This window comes from Panthera onca, chromosome B3 (assembly GCF_046562875.1).
Source record: "Panthera onca isolate mPanOnc1 chromosome B3, mPanOnc1 haplotype 2, whole genome shotgun sequence".
In the NCBI taxonomy this organism is placed as follows: Eukaryota; Metazoa; Chordata; class Mammalia; order Carnivora; family Felidae; genus Panthera; species Panthera onca.
Genome location: NC_138344.1, coordinates 141,656,041 through 141,673,115, shown reverse-complemented (window position 1 = coordinate 141,673,115; position 17,075 = coordinate 141,656,041). Strand labels below are relative to the sequence as shown.

Sequence of the window (17,075 nt, the reverse complement as noted above, 5' to 3'; positions counted from 1 at the left end):
GAGGCATGGCCTTGTTTGTGTATCCCAGAGGAAGGGGCTTCGGGCCGGCTTGGTGGGGTCTGGGCTCTGGGGCCCTGATGGCAGCCCGAGACCGGGGGAGGCTCCGGGGTACATCTAGACCCTCCGTTTCTCCGTCTGCAAAACGGGGCTAACGGAGGCATGAGGATTATCAGGTGGGTAAACTCACAAACATGCCGAAGTCTCAGCCATTCAGCAAATGCTCCCAGATGTCTGCGATTTCCCAGCAGTTTTCCCAGCCTGCGCCCTGTGCACCCTCCCCCCAGGCTGGCCAGGCGCTGTGTGCTGTGAGCCCCTCCGGGGTACCGAGGTGTGGTAAGGGCACAGAGAGGGGACACTCGCTGAGGCCAGAAACGGCCTCCTGGAGGAGGGGAGGTCTGAGTGGAGCTCTGAGAAGTGAATGGATCTGTCCATCTGAGATTAGACCTACCCCAGCCTGAGAGGCCCGTGAGGGCTCCCAGGAGGAGGCCTCGTTTGCCTAAGGGGTGTCTTACTGTCCGCCCACCCTCACTTCTCACCTTCCGGGAGGCAGTTCTGGGCGCCCTGAGTCTCGACGGCTACCAGCCAGCAGTCTCTTTGCTTCTCAATTGCTTGAGCCAAGAAGCTTCTGCCTGACTTCAAGGAAGGGCCCGAGAGAGGGCCGTCAGCTCTCCTGTGCCTTTACACCCTGTTCGGTCCCCCGCATCAGCTCGCGACACTGAGCTCGACTGCGGCGGAGGCTGGCTGGTGACCCCAGGGTGGGGTGTTCTCAGGCACCCTCACAGGCTCCTTTAACCCGGCGGCCCAGGCAGCACCTTCCCCCGGCGGGGCCCCCTGGCCTCTCTCACTTCTGTTTCCTCAGAAAGAGACCGGGCAGATGCCAAAAACTGCCCCAAGTGCAGAGGGTTAAACATTACCGGCAAATCGGGCAGGAGGAAGGGCTGGGAGGGGTGTGGGTTTTTTATGAATTTGCCATCTCATCTTCTCCCTGTTTTGAATTTATATTTATTTGGAGTAAGTAATGTGTTCACGTGGTAAAAAAAAATACAAATGTAAACGGAACCGGACTGTGCTGTGAAGCGGGAAGCCTGTCCCCACCTCCCTGGCCCAGGCAGGGGCGGCCTCCGGCTCCCGGGGGGGCAGCTCCGGGAGGGCGGAGCCAGCACGTGGGAACACGCACTCCCCGGGAAGCGTGACCTGGGTACTGACCGTTCTGTGCTGTCTCCACTTGACGGTGAACTTGCAGTAGTTTCCCTGGGCCACCGTAACAAAATACCACGTGCTGTGTGACCGAAACTGACGTTTATTCTCTCCAAGTTCGGAGGCCAGAAGTCTGGGATCCTGTGGCAGCAGTGAGCTTCCTTCTGGAGGTTCCGAGGGAGCATCCCTCCTTGCCTGGTGGTGGCTGGTGACCCTCGGCTTGTGGACACACCGCTCCAACCTCTGTCTTCGCGTGGCCTTCCCCCTGGGCCTCTCTGTCTTCTCCTCTTGCTAGAAGGGCACCGTCATTGGCCTGTGGGCCCACCCTACCCCAGCAGGACCTCGCTTTGGCTAATAACATCAGCAAAGACTGAGGCTGAGGACTTCAACATCTCTTTTGGGGGACACAGTTCAACTCACAAACAGAGACCTTTCCCTTATCAGTGTGCTCGAACTGGCCCCGTTTTTGTTAACAGCTGCGTGGCATTTCACCGGAGAAACGCTCCTGTCTATCCTGCTGGGCTCGGGAGAGTCCTCTAGGAGATGCCTGGAGTCTCAGCAGAGCAGCAACCTACCGGGCCACGGAGGGGACAGTGGGGCTGGAGCTGAGGGAGCAGGTGTAACCGAGGCCCGCGGGCAGAGGGGGGAGGGAGGCGGAAGGAGGAGCAGTGTGGCTCGATGCGGCAGCAAGGAGGCTGGAGAGGGCCACCGGGCCGAGTCACGTAGCAGGGCTGAGCCTCCTGGGTGCCTCCCTAATGGCCAATCTGCCCTTTTCTAATGGGACACGATTTGCTCTGGGCCTCAGTGTGTCTGGCCTCGCAGCCAGAGGCGGCCCCGTGTCCCAGATCTATCTGGTCAGCGAAATGAAAGCAGCGGCTGGGGTTTCTGAGAAAGGTTTGTAAAAGGGACAAATGCACCGTGGCACATCCCGTGACTTCCGACCCTGCCCCCCTCTCCCCGGGGAAATGGGGATGGGAGGCCTGCAGAGGCAGGGCCAGCCTGGTCTCCGGAAGGCCAGTCCCACACTCTTCCTTGGGTTCTCTGTCGTGCGTCACGGCCACGGCCAGGAGCCGGCTGGTTTTGCCCAGGGGAGTGATAGGCTCAGAGTTATGCCTTAGAGACCCCATGGGAAGCTGTGAGGCGAGGAGGCGACAGGGACAAGACGAGGAGGGCTGAGTTGGGGGTGCCTGCGCCAAAGGGCACCTCGGGGCGGGGAAGGGAGGGCTCCGACAGGCAGGCAGGACCACTCAGGAAGGGATGATGATGCACGAAGCCCCCGTGGCAGTTTGAGGGAGACTGGGTCAACCCGACAGACGGTTTCCCCGTTTCTCCAGTGCGAGAGGCCAGGCGTGGCGAGGAAGTGTCGGCCACCTCCTCTGGCGCTCACACGTGTCCACGGCTCTTTTTTTCTCCCTTCGGGCCCCAGGTGCACCGAGTACGGCGTCGTCTCCCTCACCCCCTTCTCGCTGGCCACTTCCACGGAGGTACTCAGCGGCACTCGTAAATCAAGAGCCCCTCGTCCCAGAACGGGGCCTTCTCAGTCACCCTGTAGCCGGCAGGTTCTGGGACGTGACGACAGCTCTCACACCCTCCACTCCCCCCAACAGACCTCCATCTGCAGCGGAAGCCAGTGGGGGACAGCCCTGTCCGAGTTCACTCGGCCCTCCTCACACCCCTGCCCCAGGCCTGGCCGGGGACCCGCTGGGCCATCCTCCACCCTGCTGTGGGGACTGTCACAAGAGCCAGGACCAGCCTGGGCTGGCTCCCTGGGCTCCTGCTGGTCCACTCACCAAGTTCTGTGGCTGCAGGTGACGGACACCCTGGAGCGGCGGGTCAGGCCCCAGAGGGGCAGGAACCTTGGACAGGGCCACGGCCCACCCAGCCCGTGTGCTCCTTGGACTCTGCTTCCTTTCTGCGGTGGCCCAGTGGCTGCTGGGAGCTCAGCCCGCGGGGACACTGGCTCCCACCCTGCCCTGGCCACACTCTCCCAGGCCGCCTGGCCTCACTCAGGCGGTAACCGTCAGTCTGCTTGACCACACCCCTCCCCCACACCCTCTCATCCCTGGAGCCCCCTCCAGGTGTCACCACTGGGTGGCTCTCCAGGGTTGGCAGACCCTGAGAGCCTCCCTGGGGGCGTCCAGGCAGGTTTGGGCAGCACGGGGGGGGGGGGGGGGGGGGTGGCTGACTACAGCGGGGACACAAGACAGGGGGCACACATGGGGGGACGTGCTGGGCCAGGGGGTGTGAAAGAAAGGGCGAGGTAACGAGTGGACTCCTGCGTGGCGGGTGGCTGACGGACGGCAGAGAGGCTCCTGAGCACAGGGCCAGCTTGGGGTCTGCCAGGCAAGTGAAAGAGGGACAAGGGAAGGCGAGAACGTAGGAGGGAATGAAGCCAGGACAGGGGCTTGGAGGGGCCAGGTGGTGAAGGTATCGGGCCAGGGGCGCCCAGGCTGAGAGGCTGGGGCTCGACCCTGGGGAGGGCAGGAGGGGCCGAGCGGGACCCAGGACAGAGACCGGAGTGGACAGGTGTCAGCGAAAACAAGGTTTGGGAGCCCCTGTGGCGGTGGCAGGCTGGGGCGGGGTCACCATAAGGAGGCCGGGAAGCAGCCTGGCTAGGCGATGCACCATCCCTGAGGACGGATGTTGAGGTCCCCAGGGACGATGGGTGGGGGCCAGTGACCGGCATCAGAGCGGGTGACTCGGCAGAGCGGGGTGCGGAGGGGGATCTGGGCGTGGAAGCGGGCTGCTGAGGGGGCCTGTCAGACGAGGGTGGACGAGAAAAGCGGCGGGGCCTGGAGGGTTTCCCGCAGCTTCCTCCCAACCCGCTTCACAGAAGCCCCCCCTCCCCCACCCTCCGCGACACCGGGCTCTGACTCTCCCCGGGACACGGGAGTGGTCGGCTGCCTGGGGCCTCTCCCCCCGGCCCCTCCGGTCTGGGGGGTGCACCAGGAGCCCCTCCCGGAGTGGCTCCCCTGCCCTGCGGCCTCCCGCGGCCGCCCGGGCTGCCCTCCCAAGGGAGAAGGCCCCGCAGCCCGCGCCGAGGAAGACGAAGCCCCGGCGGCCCATCTGCACAAGGTCATCTGCACTTGGGGCTGCGCACCCCCCTCCCCGATCCCTCCCACCAGCCGTGCTCGAGCCCCCGACAGGCGCTGCCGCCCAGGAGGGGACCCCAAGCGTCCCCGCCCCAGCGGGCTCCGGAAATCCCCCGGCTTCCCAGAAGGGCTAGCTTTCCGGGCCCCCGGGCAGCCAGCGCCGCGCGCACGCGCACCTGGCCCCACCCCTCTCCGCGGGGCGGGAGAGCGGCCGGGCACAGCGCCCCCTGCGGCCGGAGGTGGAGGCGCACAGCGAGGAACCCTCGGGCCTTGCCGGCCCGGCAGCCCGGGAAGGAGGGCAGGGCAGAGGCGACCAGGAATTTGCCAAGGCCAGGCGGTGGGGAGGGGAGGATGGGCAGTCCCCCCGCCCCGCCAGGGCCGCAGAGGGGCTCTGGCCACCAGCTCCTGGGACTCATGGGGACTAGTACATAAGCAACATGTAACGGATGATGGGGGGAGGGGGGGGGGGCTCGATCCAGGTCACTATCAGCTAGGCGCAAGCTTCCTCAGAGCCCGCCCTGCCACCGCCCCGCTAGCTGTAATGCCAAGTTCCATTAGCACGGAAAACCCCGCCTGACACACAGCTCGCCCTCCGGACTGTTGCACGAATGAGCGAACCTGGGAGTTCCAGGGCAGGGGAAGCTTTGGAAATGAAAAACTGCAAGGGGAAGGTGAAGAGCGGTGGGAGAGAGAGGTTGGAAAAGTAGGTCAGGGCTGGGGCTTAGCTTTGAGCATAGGTGGAAAGCTTTGGATTTTGTTCTGCAGGAAGAGGGGAGCCACTGCAGGTTCGGGTGGGGTGGTGAGAGCCCCAGCTAGGAGACTGGCTCAGTAGTGCCTGCAGGAAGCTGGAGAGGAGCAGCCGGGAACCGGAATAAGGGGTTGAGGCCTGTTGGCCACTAGTGAGCAGCCCCAGGAGCCAGCTTCCAAGGCCAGGAATGCCCTCGAAGACTCTGGGCAGGGTGGGTACGGTACTGCCCCCTAAATAGGGACTGCGGCTTTTTCGTAAGGGGTCGGAGAGCCACTCAGGCAGCGGGCCCAGTGGCAGGAGGAAGGCAGGCAGGCCTGGGTTTTGAATCCCGACTGCCGGGACCTTTGCCAGTGACCCTCGACCACGACATGGGGCTGTGCCGCAGAGCTCCTCCCAGAGCAGTTTGGAGGAGAAAATGAAACGGTGCTCACCGTGTCGAGCATGGTCCTGGGCAAGTTAGGTTCTCAACCAATGTCCCCACAGCCATCTGGAGATAGGGACAAGGGCAAAGGAGGGACGCTGGCCTCACCGCTATGCGGGGGTGCCCACGGAAACAATTCCACAGCCCTCCATGACCTCGCTTCCTTCCCATCTAAAACCCAGAAATGCACACTCGATCTTCGACCACGGCCACCCCTCAGCTCAGCTCTACCTCAAGCCTTCGCTCAGCAGTTCTGGGCCTCACGCGGGCCTGGGACTCGCCACCTCAGCAACATTCTGTCAGCAGCCCCTTCCATCATTAGCAAAGAGGGAAAGTCACATGAATCTCCTCGATCAGTACAGCAGACACCAGGGCCCCAGCCAGGACAGAGCAGGACGCTCCTCTGCATTTTGCTTTTAGCCAAATCCTCAGGAGCTCTCGGTATATAGTTTATCAGGCTGTTCAGTCTTATCCCAGTTAGTAAGCCCTTCTTTTAGGCACCGGAGCTCCCAGAACTGCCACTGGGCATCAGTGGGCCATGAGAATGTCATTTGGCCGTGCCGTGCTTTCTGAAAAGCGGGCAGGCTCTTCATGAAAACTCTGGCCCATCGGCCCATCTCGGAGCGGAGGGATGTTCAGGAAGCAGTTCTCGCCAGCACGGGTGGAATCCTGTGCGTTTCCATTTCCGTGCCGGAAGGAAACCCAGAGGAGCCACCCCAGGCAGCTTGTGGCCAGGTTTCCCGTGTAAGGAGACTCGGGGAGAGGCGGCTTGGAGGACTGGGGGACAAACGAGAACCACAGGCATTGAAAAGCTTAACAACGTTATGCGTTTATTATATTTTATAGAGCCATGTTACACATGCGTGGTGCTTCAAACGGAGTTATCGTTAAATGTTTTTCTGGATGCAAAGCCATCTGATGCTTGATGCGGATGCCTTAAATACTATAATATTTCTGCATCTATGACCTATGAGCTAAGGAAAAACCAAGGACAATTCCAGAAATGGCAGAGAACATTTAAGAAAAGATGTACATGAGACACGACGCTAAGTCCTTGAGTCAGGGCCTACGGAAGTTACCAGAAAGTGAATAAAAACAGAATTGTTCTATGAAAATGGCTTGACCAATCACCGTCCGGAGATACTAGAGCCTGGTTAACAGTTACGGATGTCGCAGAAACAAGGTTACTCTGTTCGGTACTGATGCCCCTTGCCCTCCACTATGTGTGCAGACATCGCGTGGCCCCCAGATAGGGCAGCAGACAGAACACAGCGCGGCGCCTGCCCCCTCCCCGCGACATCCCGATGCCGTTTCTCGCGGCACCTGTCTTGAACGAAAAAGCTGTCAGCTGGATCAAACTTGCCGCTTTGTGGAAAATCAATCATCGCGACTTCGATGGAACGTGATCCCGCCGCACCCGCTCACCCTCTGCAGACTCGCAGAACGCTGGTCGGAAACACGGGGAGCGGAGCGGGGTGACCGGCTCGCGGGGAGTCCCGTTTGCCTGCTGACCTAACCAAGGCCGACGTTTCATTCCAACGTTCCCTTCCAGCTGTTGTAAGGGGAGCGGAGGAAGCGCCTCAGCAGTACGCCACCCACCCCCTCCCACCGTCTCCGCACGGTCCCAGCTCAGACATCCTCTCCAGCACCTTCCGGCATCCTCTCCGGCTTGAAGGGACTGCCAGGAGCCTGACGCCGCTGCTCTGAAGGGCCTGCGTTCACACCGTTCGGGCAAGCAGGGAACTTGTGCACAACGTGAGCGGTGACAAAGGAGGCCGAGGCCGGTAAGTCAGGGGGCAGTGGAGGGCGTGACCGGAGCGGCAAGGAAGCAGAGCTTGCAACCTGGGCTTCCTCCCCTGCCTCGGGGGTGAAGTCTGGGTGCTGCCATCACCCGCTGGACTTGACTGATGCCAACAGGAGCCAGGACAAAGGGCTACGAAGTTAGGCGAGTATCCCTGCCCCCTAAGGCTGGGCGTCTGCGGCCACCCAACGACAGGCAGGCCAGGAGGAGGCCTCCCGGCAGGGTCGTGGCGTGAAGGGAACGCCTGTAAACAGCTTCCGCTCTCCCGCTACACCAAACCTCTGGGATCCTTGCTCTTGCTGGTGGTCAGATGTCCAGAAAACAGAAGGAACTTAAGAATCAAAAGAGGAATAACGCACGGCTCTCCTAAGCCGTGCTCGTCTCAGGCCACAGACGGGTCAGACAAGAAATGACGGATTCTCGCCGCCCGTGCGGGGCGCGGGCGGGGTCGTCGGGTCTCCGGGAGGGCCAGGGGTCCCTGCGCCTCGGACGTACGTTCGGAGGTGAGTGACAGTGGCTAAGTGTGGCTGGGCAGAGCGGGGGCGGCAGTAAAGCCCCCTCACGGCACCGCAACTGCTCAGGCCGACCGCGAATCTCCCTGGGTTCTGGCTGAACGGAAGTGACTCTCCTCTGTGAAGACACCATCTAGAACTCTGCTCGGAAACACTGGCAGGCACCGAGATACTAGGCTGTCAAAGGGCCTTACTTCCCTCAGATCCAGCAAAATAAGTGACGTTTAAAAGAACTTGCACATGAAAACCGAATGGGGGGGGGGGGGGGTGGGGGAAATCTTGATTTTCCTCAAATCCTCAGGCCTTGAATCTAGGCACAGCACACAAACACCACGTGAAACCAACAGCGTGAGTTCAATGTCACCTTGGAAAATAAAGGTCACTCTGGGGTGACGGTTCTTTATACAAATATTATGCTTCCCCCTGAGCCCCACTACCAAAAAGGGGGGGAAATAATAAGAAATCCAAAAATAGAAAACAACTTCTTGTAAAGTGTAAACTTATCCTCTGGAGTTTTTATATTACATACGCTAGAAACGTGCATTTGTTTCCGCTGGGATGTAAGAAAATAGGTCTATCAGTATTACTTATAAATCAGATTAATCCTCAAGACAAGTGACTCACTGTTAGAACACCACTTCCAATTTTAGTAAACCACATCTTTAGCAAAATTATAAATTCTCACCAGAAGCAAAACGGGTTTGGGTTCCAGCCAATGAGAACAAGCTACTCTTAACACCGCCACTCGCTGATTCGTTTCCTACACTATTGGGAACGGAGATTACCGCCGAGGAACCCGGGACCTTACGTGGTCTTCAAACCCCCAATCAAATTCCCGTCAGCACTGAACTCTGCAGACTGAGAGGTGACACACGGGCAAGCAGTCCCGGGGAGCGACGACGGTTCACTCAGAGACGAAAGGGGCGCAAGAGATGACCGAGGCATCCCCCAAGGATCAAGGCACAGAGGAAGGGGGACCTCGCTCCACGTGGGAGCCTGGCTTCTCTGTAGGTCACGGCGTGGCTCTTGGGGCTGCTGGCGCGACACAAGTCTGTCTTGCCGTGGGTCCCCGGGCGGAAGTCCTGAGGACAGCGCGGGGACCGGGCTCCCGTGTGGCGGCGCTGGGCGGGGTGGGGTGGAGGGGACGAGGCTCCAGACTCCTAACACGGCCACCCCACCAGAGTGGCATTCGGTACGGCCACCCAGAGACTGCTCACCTGAGGGTGGGGAGGGAAGGTACGGGCGTTTTCCGCCACAGGCCTCGGCAGAGGCCTCGGCCCCAGGTCCGGCCAAAGAAGCGGGCGCGCGCCGGGGCGCGCGGCTCTGAAGGGGACCTCCACCGCGGGCTTACCTCTCTCCTGACTGCCAGATACAGCAAAGCCTGGCTTATCCAGAGAACAGCTGGGGTCTTCTCATTAACTCACTTCCATCAAACTACCCAATGGATAACAGATTCTGAACGAATAAAACAAAGCGTCTGAAGTTAAAATTTTCATTTTATGATTCAGAAGGCACTTCAAAATTCCGGAGAGCCATAGGGTCACTGTCATTAGGTCACCAGCCCTCCTGTGCAGGACCGATGGAGAAGGTGGAAGAGACAGGGCTACATCTTGGACCTGATGGGGTCCTGGACATCTTGTAAATAAATCTCAGGCATTAGCTAGTTTGTCAATTACCTTGCAGAGTCAAGCCTACAGCACAGAGACACCCGGTGTGTTTGCATTTTGAATACATGGGATTTTGCTGTTATCTTGGCGGCTTATAAAACATTCTCACGAGCCCGATATGGGACTCGAAGTAAAATTCAAAAATTATAATCGTACATTTAGGAGGTCACAACGTGAGAGGTCAAGTACTCACTGAGTACAACTTTCTTAATCATCGCATCACCCTGCCAATCTGCGCTCGGTACCCGGCTGGAAGCGTGACGTTAATAAGCCGCTGGGCACTCAACTGCTGCATCTGCCAGCGTGCGAAGACCCCACCGGACGGGGGAGCCAAGGCTCTCAAGCCAACAGCCAAGAACCGGAAGCGCTTCCCGAGCCGCGGAGGCGCCCGCTGCCCCCTCTGCTCGCGCCCCGCCTGGTCGCCAGCTTACCTGGAGCGCGCGCACAGGCCGGGGCACGACTGTTTCAGCCACGCTTTTGCTGGGGGAGCTAAAATCAAAATCCTATCTCCCACGGGTCCGGCTGGGGGTCCTCTGAGGTAGTTCCTTAACTCGGGACGCCTGTCACCTACTCGCTCTCAGAGCTCAGCACGCGTAGGAAGGACCAAAACATCTATGTGCTGCTTCAATCACCAGTCACCGTAGCTGAGCGCGAAAGTAAAGGAAACTTCAGTTGCTTTATTTGGCTTCCAATTTCTGGGAGGCTCAAGAATTGGAATTATTCTGGACAACAAAAGGAAATAAGACTGTGCTTACAGAGCTTTCTCTGCCGTATTCTTTCTGTAGGATTGCTGTTTTATTGTTGCCCTTTCTGTTACATGGGCTGTACACATCAGGTGGTAAAAGGTACAATACATTCTACAACTGAGCACCACTTTCTGTAACTGAACAGGCAAAGAGAGTACACTGAACATCAGCATCTGGCAGTATTTTTCGGGAAAAAAAAAGTGACTAAAATGGGTTTAAATTGATTAACACTATTAAATCACATCTAATATTTGGTACTACATGATTCAATACAGCTATACGATACAATTATACAAAATGTGTTAACATCAAAGAATACAACCAAAATTAAGATAGCAAACAAAACCTATAGAACTTTTTTTTTTTTTACAGGAAAATACTTTTGAAGTATGCATGTAACTGCCCATTCTTTTAAAGAAAATCTACTGCAAGCAAAGTTATCAACCTCCAGAAAAATCACACGTAGCATTACTAAGCATATCCCCAAAAAGTGTACAATATGCACACTTGGAAAATACAAAATTAAAAAAATTGTAAGCAACAGGTGAGCTTCGTATTTATAAGAATGTGAAAAGAAGTCCCGTTTTCAGCACTGTTGTATAAAGAATCGTCTTTTGATGCGAAGTTCATGAATTGTCCTCCTGTTGGGACCACACTTTACAAAAACACCGTGTTTTTGAAACGAGATTACAGAGCAAGACAGAGCATCGTAGCCATGTCATCTTATTAAAGTTTGTTTTTTTTTTTTTTTAATTTTTACTACTTTATCAAAACATGTCCCTTAGGTGTGTAGGATTCATTTTTAAAATTCTTTCCTAGAAACAATATACAAAGGAGAGGCGTCTTTATTCCCCATCACACTCCTGGAAGATGCTCCCCGGGGTCGAGAAGGGTCTTCTCCGTTCCTCTTCTCACTGGTTGTTTTTGGCCTTAGCGTGTGTTAAGATGTGAGATTTCAGGTTAGTCGACTGAGCAAACTTCTTATTACAGCCGTCGAAGGGGCACACGTAGGGCCTGTCCCCGGTATGGATGCGCACGTGTGTGCGCAAATTGAAGTCCAGTGAAAAGCGCTTCCCGCAGCCTTCGAACGTGCACTGTCCAGGAGAGACCAGAGAGAACCCGCTCAGACTCTGACCAGGCCCCGAGGGCGCGAGCAGCTGGCTGCTGCGCCACGGAACGGCCCGCTCCCCTCACCAGACGCTGTTCCCTCCCTGTTCTGGGGAAGCGTGCCCGTCCCGTCACCGGGTAACTCCTGAACCCGCCTCACAACTTATTTCAATACGAGGGAGGAGAAATACCAAGAATCTCCCTCAGTATCATGTTAAGGTGTTCGTATTTCTGTCGATGTTTCAAATACGAAACTACAAATGAGGGGAGCCCGGGGGGCTCAGGTGGCTAAGGGTCTGACTTCGGCTCAGGTCACGATCTCACGGCTCGTGTGAGTTTGAGCCCAGCATCGGCTCTGTGATGACCGCTCGGAGCCTGGAGCCTGCTTCGCATTCTGTCTCCGTCTCTCTCTGCCCCTCCCCTGCTAGCGCACGGTCTCTCTAATCTAAACCAACATTAAATAAGTCAACAAACAAATGATTAGGAAGAGTTCTGGCGTCAAGTGTCAAAAGCACCATGTTGGGATGCCAGGCTGGCTGTCAGAAAAGCATGTGACTCTCGGTTTTGGGGTCGTGAGTTTGAGCCCCACATGGGGTACAGATATTACTTAAATAAAAGTTAAATAAGGGGCGCCTGGGTGGCCCGGTCGGTTGAGCATCTGACTTTGGCTCAGGTCATGATCTCACGGTTTGGGAGTTCGAGCCCCGCATCAGGTTGTGTGCTGACTGCTCGGAGCCTGGAGCCTGCTTCAGACTCTGAGTCTCCCTCTCTTTGCCCCCCACCGCACCCCCCGCTTGTGCTCCATGAGCATTAAAAAAAGTTACAAAAAAAAAAAAAAGAACCCCGTTAGAGCTGTATTGCTAGTTCGTTCACTGGTCACGGGTTTCTAAAAAACAAGACAAAACGTTAACTATCCTTATTCTCGTCCGGTAAGATGTCGTGAGTTCCCGGTCGATTAGGAACTCAACATGCTTAAATCAACCACAGGAAACAAACTGCTTGCACAGCACCGTGAGCGCACTAGCAATGCAGTTTTAGGCTTACGTGAGCAATCCTGTTGTTCCCTGCAGGTGAGATACGCCCCCTCAACCCCCCCCCCCACCCCCACCCTACAGCCCGCCTCCAGGACCTGAGATCCGGCCTGTGGGGAAGTCGAGAGCCGGGCAGCCCTTCTCAGTATTTCCTCGGGACACCAGTTTTGTCTCTCGCAGAAGAGCACTCAGAGCGCTCGGTCTCTGGGCTGCGTCTCCCGAGCACCCACGGCCCTGCCTACACCTGCAGGCGGCGGGGAAGGGGAAGGGACTGGCTCTACCTGAAAGGGCTTCTCTCCAGTATGAACCAGTTGGTGTCGTTTTAGTTTTGAGCTCTCGACAAAAGCTTTGCCACATTCTGCACAGACGTGGACTCTGGGGCCGTGGGTGTGCAGATGTTTTCTCATGGCAGAGTTATCCCTGAACATCTTTGTGCAGCCCTTCGAACAGAGAGAGAAGCTTAGTGGTTCACACTGCAGCTGTTACAAAGGATCCAACCGCTTAATCGCCTTCACTGATACAAGAAACCACGTAACCCCCCAACGCCCCCCCTTAAATTTTACTTAGTATTACAATAGAAATGTTGTATCATTTAAGACAAAAAACCAGCTAGCTGGAAAGGGCCTTCTCATTTAACGCAAACCCTTCTTACAGAAGAGGAAACTGAGGCTCAGAGATGTCTTCAGGTAGACTTGCCCAAGGTCACACCGCTAGTAGGAGCCGAGCTGGGAATAGAACCCAGCACCCTGGCTTCCGGCCACACCGCAGCCGCCTCACCTGATAGGCCACCCCCACCCCCACCCCGATGGAGTAACACAAGCCCTGATAAACCAAAGGAGGTGAACTGGCGGCTGTCCACCACGACCTTGGGTGGGCCCCTTATTCTGTGCTGCAAGAATGGGCTGTCCTCCGTCGCCTACTGTTCCCTCTTCTCTCTTTGCCTCTTCCCCTTTCTTGACAGAGAAAGAAGAGCGTCTCCAAGGAAGGACAACTGCAGAAGAAACTGACTCGGTGAGACACCAGAAGAGAAGCGGGCGCACGGGCACCAGGGCAGGGCGGGGAGGCGGGCGGGCACGTGGTGCTCCCGAGAAGCATGGCCTCGCGGCCCTGGCAGTTTCTTCTGCAGTTGCTGTCCAGGGATGGAGGAGTGGGGTGGGCGGACAGCACACCGGGGTCCTCCCGGGAGGGGAGAGCCACAGCTTTTCCGCTTTGACCCTCAGTCTGGGTTTCCATTTAGAAGATGGGATTTTCAAAAACGTAATTTGGAAAAGGAGGACACAGAGAAGTTAGAGGGGACGACAGGCTCGGAAGGCGTAACTGTTTTCAAATGCTTATTTGCTTTTTGGCCCCAAAGGGAACAGTGTCCCACTTCAAGATCTCCACGGTGAGAGCGTTAAAAAAAGGACGCAAAGAAGCCGGGAGGCCAACACGAGGACCAATTGAGACTTCTCCTCCTCCAACTGTCGATCTTTAAAAAACATTCTTTATTCCATTAAACATTTCTCTCTTCTTTCTCTTCGCCTACGTGGTACTTCTTTATCTGTTAGTTTTCCATCCATCCAATTAGGTGTGAAACACACCCAGCCAACACCTCCAAGGACTTTTTGGACCGGCCTTCTGTTTGGAAGGCTAACCACATTTGAAAACAATTAAGCACCCCTCGAGTAACACACAATTGACAGGGTAAATTAAGAAAATTATGCAGGATATGAAGTTTATTAGGCTTGCTTTAGTGACATCCAAAATAATTTCCAAATTTCCACAATGAGTTTACAGTCCCATGAAGGTCCGCGGGTGAGACACAATCCCAAGTCTTAAGACTGACTTGTTAATGATCCAATAAGGAGAAATAAAATCCTAACACTGCATATTCAATATATAATAAGAGTAAAAACATTGGCACCCTACAGTAACCCCATTTAATACCATTTAAATTTAAGTGGCCTTTACTGAACAACAAAACTTACATCACAAACAGAGCCTCCTGAATTTAGAAACCAAAGATTGTAGTTCCTCGCTTAATGATCGGATGGAAATTAAAGTGCAGATTTCTCAGGAGCTCTCTAAATCTTTGCTGGCAGTTTAACGAAGACCTTCCCCCTAGCATTACTTACTTTATGAGGGCAAGCTATTGTTCTTGGAGCATCATCTTCTTTAATTTTTCTTGGCTTCATTCTTACCAAAAAAGAAAAAAAAAAAAAGAAAAAAAAAAAGAAGAGAGAGAAAGAGATTTGTAGGAGTGGGTAGACTCATCTGGCATAAATCATATAGCCCCTGAAATGTTTTCCTTATAGATACAAACCACTAAGATCACAACACACGTCCAGGAGGGAAGGGATGCGACCACCGCAGCGAGCACCCGTGACCGGGAAGCACCTTCCCATTTCACAGATGCGGAAGCTGGCGCTCACGGAGGTGGGGCCGCTGCCAGGGTCTCCCAGCGAGTGAGCGGGGGCAGCTCAGAACGGACCGGCCCTGAGGTCAGGGTGCTTCCAGGACCTGCTCTTTCCTTCAAGCTCTTTAAATAACACAAGAGACCACCAGCCCAGACCACAGAGGAATCTCCTAGCGGGAGCAAAGCATGGTGTCCAGGGGCAGCAGCTGTGATGGTAAAGCTGCCTTGTGAAAAGGAAGCGGCAGGTACGGGAGGGTCTTGGACATACATCCCTCCGATACCGCTACAAAAAAAGGGGAGGGAGGGTTCATTTCATACTGACGGGCCTTATCTTTAAAATACTTTTTTAAAAGGTACAGAATAGTTCTTGTAAACAGAATTACTTACATTATCTCTGGAAAGAGACACAGTAACAAACTGTTGGTAGCGAGGCTTGACGGGGGAGCCCCTATGGGTTCCTATGGGAGCCCCTGGTGGCCAGGCAGGACGGGAACACCCCATACCCTTTCCCTTTCCCTTCCCCACTGTTTAATTTTTATCATACTACTTTTGGTGGCGGTGGGGGGGGAGATTACCATTTTTCAAAAAAATAAGTGCGTTTTTTTTTTTTAAGTGACAGCGATTTCTGGCCCTGCTCCGGGACCGGGTAAAACAAGAGGCCTGATCACGTACGTGGGCAGCGGGGAGAGCCCTGTGCCGAGTCACTACCCAGCGAGCTTGCTGATTTGATAGCTTACCTACCTGCTATTTCCACTGAACCAACCTTTGGTCATTTGTCAAAACTCTCTCTCCAAATACTCCCTACAGATCTGTGTGTGGTAGAGGGGTGAGAGATTAAGAGTTCCTAGAAAAACTAGAAAAACAGATTTACATCTCTGAAACAGACGTTCTCTCCTGTCCCTACGTCTGTCACCTCACGCTCCTAGGTGAGGACACACAGTTAACAGGTAAGCAAGAGAGTCAGTGAGGCCTTCCCAAGAAGAGCTAACTTACCAGCGCTCTTTCGGTACAAAAGATCTCTGTGGTCTTCTTTAAGTTAGCCAAGGCCCTAACAATACCCTTCTTCACCCTCGGTCTGGGAAAAGGGCGACCGGAAGCTTCCATTTGATAAAACCTGAACTCACGTAGTCACCTAGTTAAAACTCTCCATCCCTGGGCGAGCATCATTGAAACAATTTACCTGGTGGCTGTGACTTATTTCTACACTTCACTTGATCTCAGCCAAAAGGCCCGAGAAGTGATGTGTAATTTACTTCTAAGGAGTTTGTTCAAAGCCGCATACCCTTCCCACTTTAAATTCTAGCAGAGCATTTTCGTCTTGGTACCCGCCCCCATTCCAACCCTGTAGAAAGCACGTTCTTTCTTGGACTCGGAAGATCACCCCATCAGTTAGCAGATACTTTCTAAGTGCCTGTTTGTATACAGGGCTCTGAACTATCCGGTTATCTTAAACACCACTAAATCCTGGAGCTCAAGAACGAGCTCGCAGAACTAAGGAGAACAGAAATTTGGTGCCACTGCGCCACCTGGAGGTAACAGCAGAGTTCGGAAGACAACAGTGATTCACATGAGAGGGTTCTACTCCAGTCAGTAGTATTTTATTAAAAATAAAAAAGGGTATATTAAGAACCAAGCTTCAGTCTTTATAATGTTCATCCTTTGACGACTGCACTGAAATGCTCTTTGTCTCGATTGCGGAAGTGGCTACATGACTGCGCCTGTCCAAATTCTCTCAGGTGGCACTCACCTAAGAGAGGGTGGATTTCACTCTATGCAAATTACGTTAATAAACCGACTCTGACAGATTAAGTCACAGACAACCACTTCCTGTCCCACCCATCTGGGGTCAATGTCAGTGAGGTGCCTGCATCAGTAGGACAGGTGTGCCCACGCTACCTTCCATACAGTTTCTTAAATTTATTCCTAGGAACTTGATTTTCAAAAAATGTTGATCATGGAAATTTTCAAATATACACTAAATTAAAGAGCATAGTACCCTGTACCATTTACCAAACTCTCGATTTCTTAAATGTCATTATTACCATTATCGAAATGGTATTCTTCTTAAAATGTCATTTGCAAAATGTGTGCCAGCATTTAGCAGTATCACTGATTTTAGAAAGTTTAAAATGTACTTGGACAAACACCCTTGGACTCAAGAAGGAAGTGGAAGGCTTAACTGCGGCCACTCTTAAGTTCCTTGGCAAATCCTCCTTCTTCACTACAGAGTGGCAAATGAGGCAGTAATGTTGGTACCTTTTACATTTTACTTGAAGGCAAACACTGAAAAGGTCATTTTCCAAAACCTAGATTGAAAAGTAGTTGTGTGTGTGTGTGTGTGTGTGTGTGTGTGTGAAT

General features: G+C 54.5%; 2 protein-coding genes across 4 annotated transcripts in view; both read right to left on the bottom strand.

The window, feature by feature from the left end:
- The window catches only part of EVL (Enah/Vasp-like), a 267,581-nt gene that overhangs the window by 6,433 nt on the left and 244,073 nt on the right, over positions 1-17,075 (bottom strand). The gene's annotated exons all lie outside the window — the stretch shown is intronic.
- Positions 6,267-17,075, bottom strand: part of YY1 (YY1 transcription factor) — a 33,133-nt gene continuing 22,324 nt past the window's right edge. The window contains exons 3-6 of one of the 3 annotated variants that reach the window (XR_013555960.2): positions 14,437-14,497; positions 12,604-12,762; positions 9,123-11,278; positions 6,267-8,988 (exon numbers count right to left, since the gene is read on the bottom strand). Coding sequence is in view for 1 of the 3 variants with exons in the window: in XM_060620743.3 (XP_060476726.1) it covers positions 11,096-11,278; positions 12,604-12,762; positions 14,437-14,497 (403 nt within the window). In the remaining 2 variants the exon portion in view is untranslated. Of the gene's footprint in view, positions 11,279-12,603; positions 12,763-14,436; positions 14,498-17,075 lie in introns of all 3 variants that reach the window. The other 2 variants (XR_013555961.2, XM_060620743.3) reach the window with 2 other exon arrangements.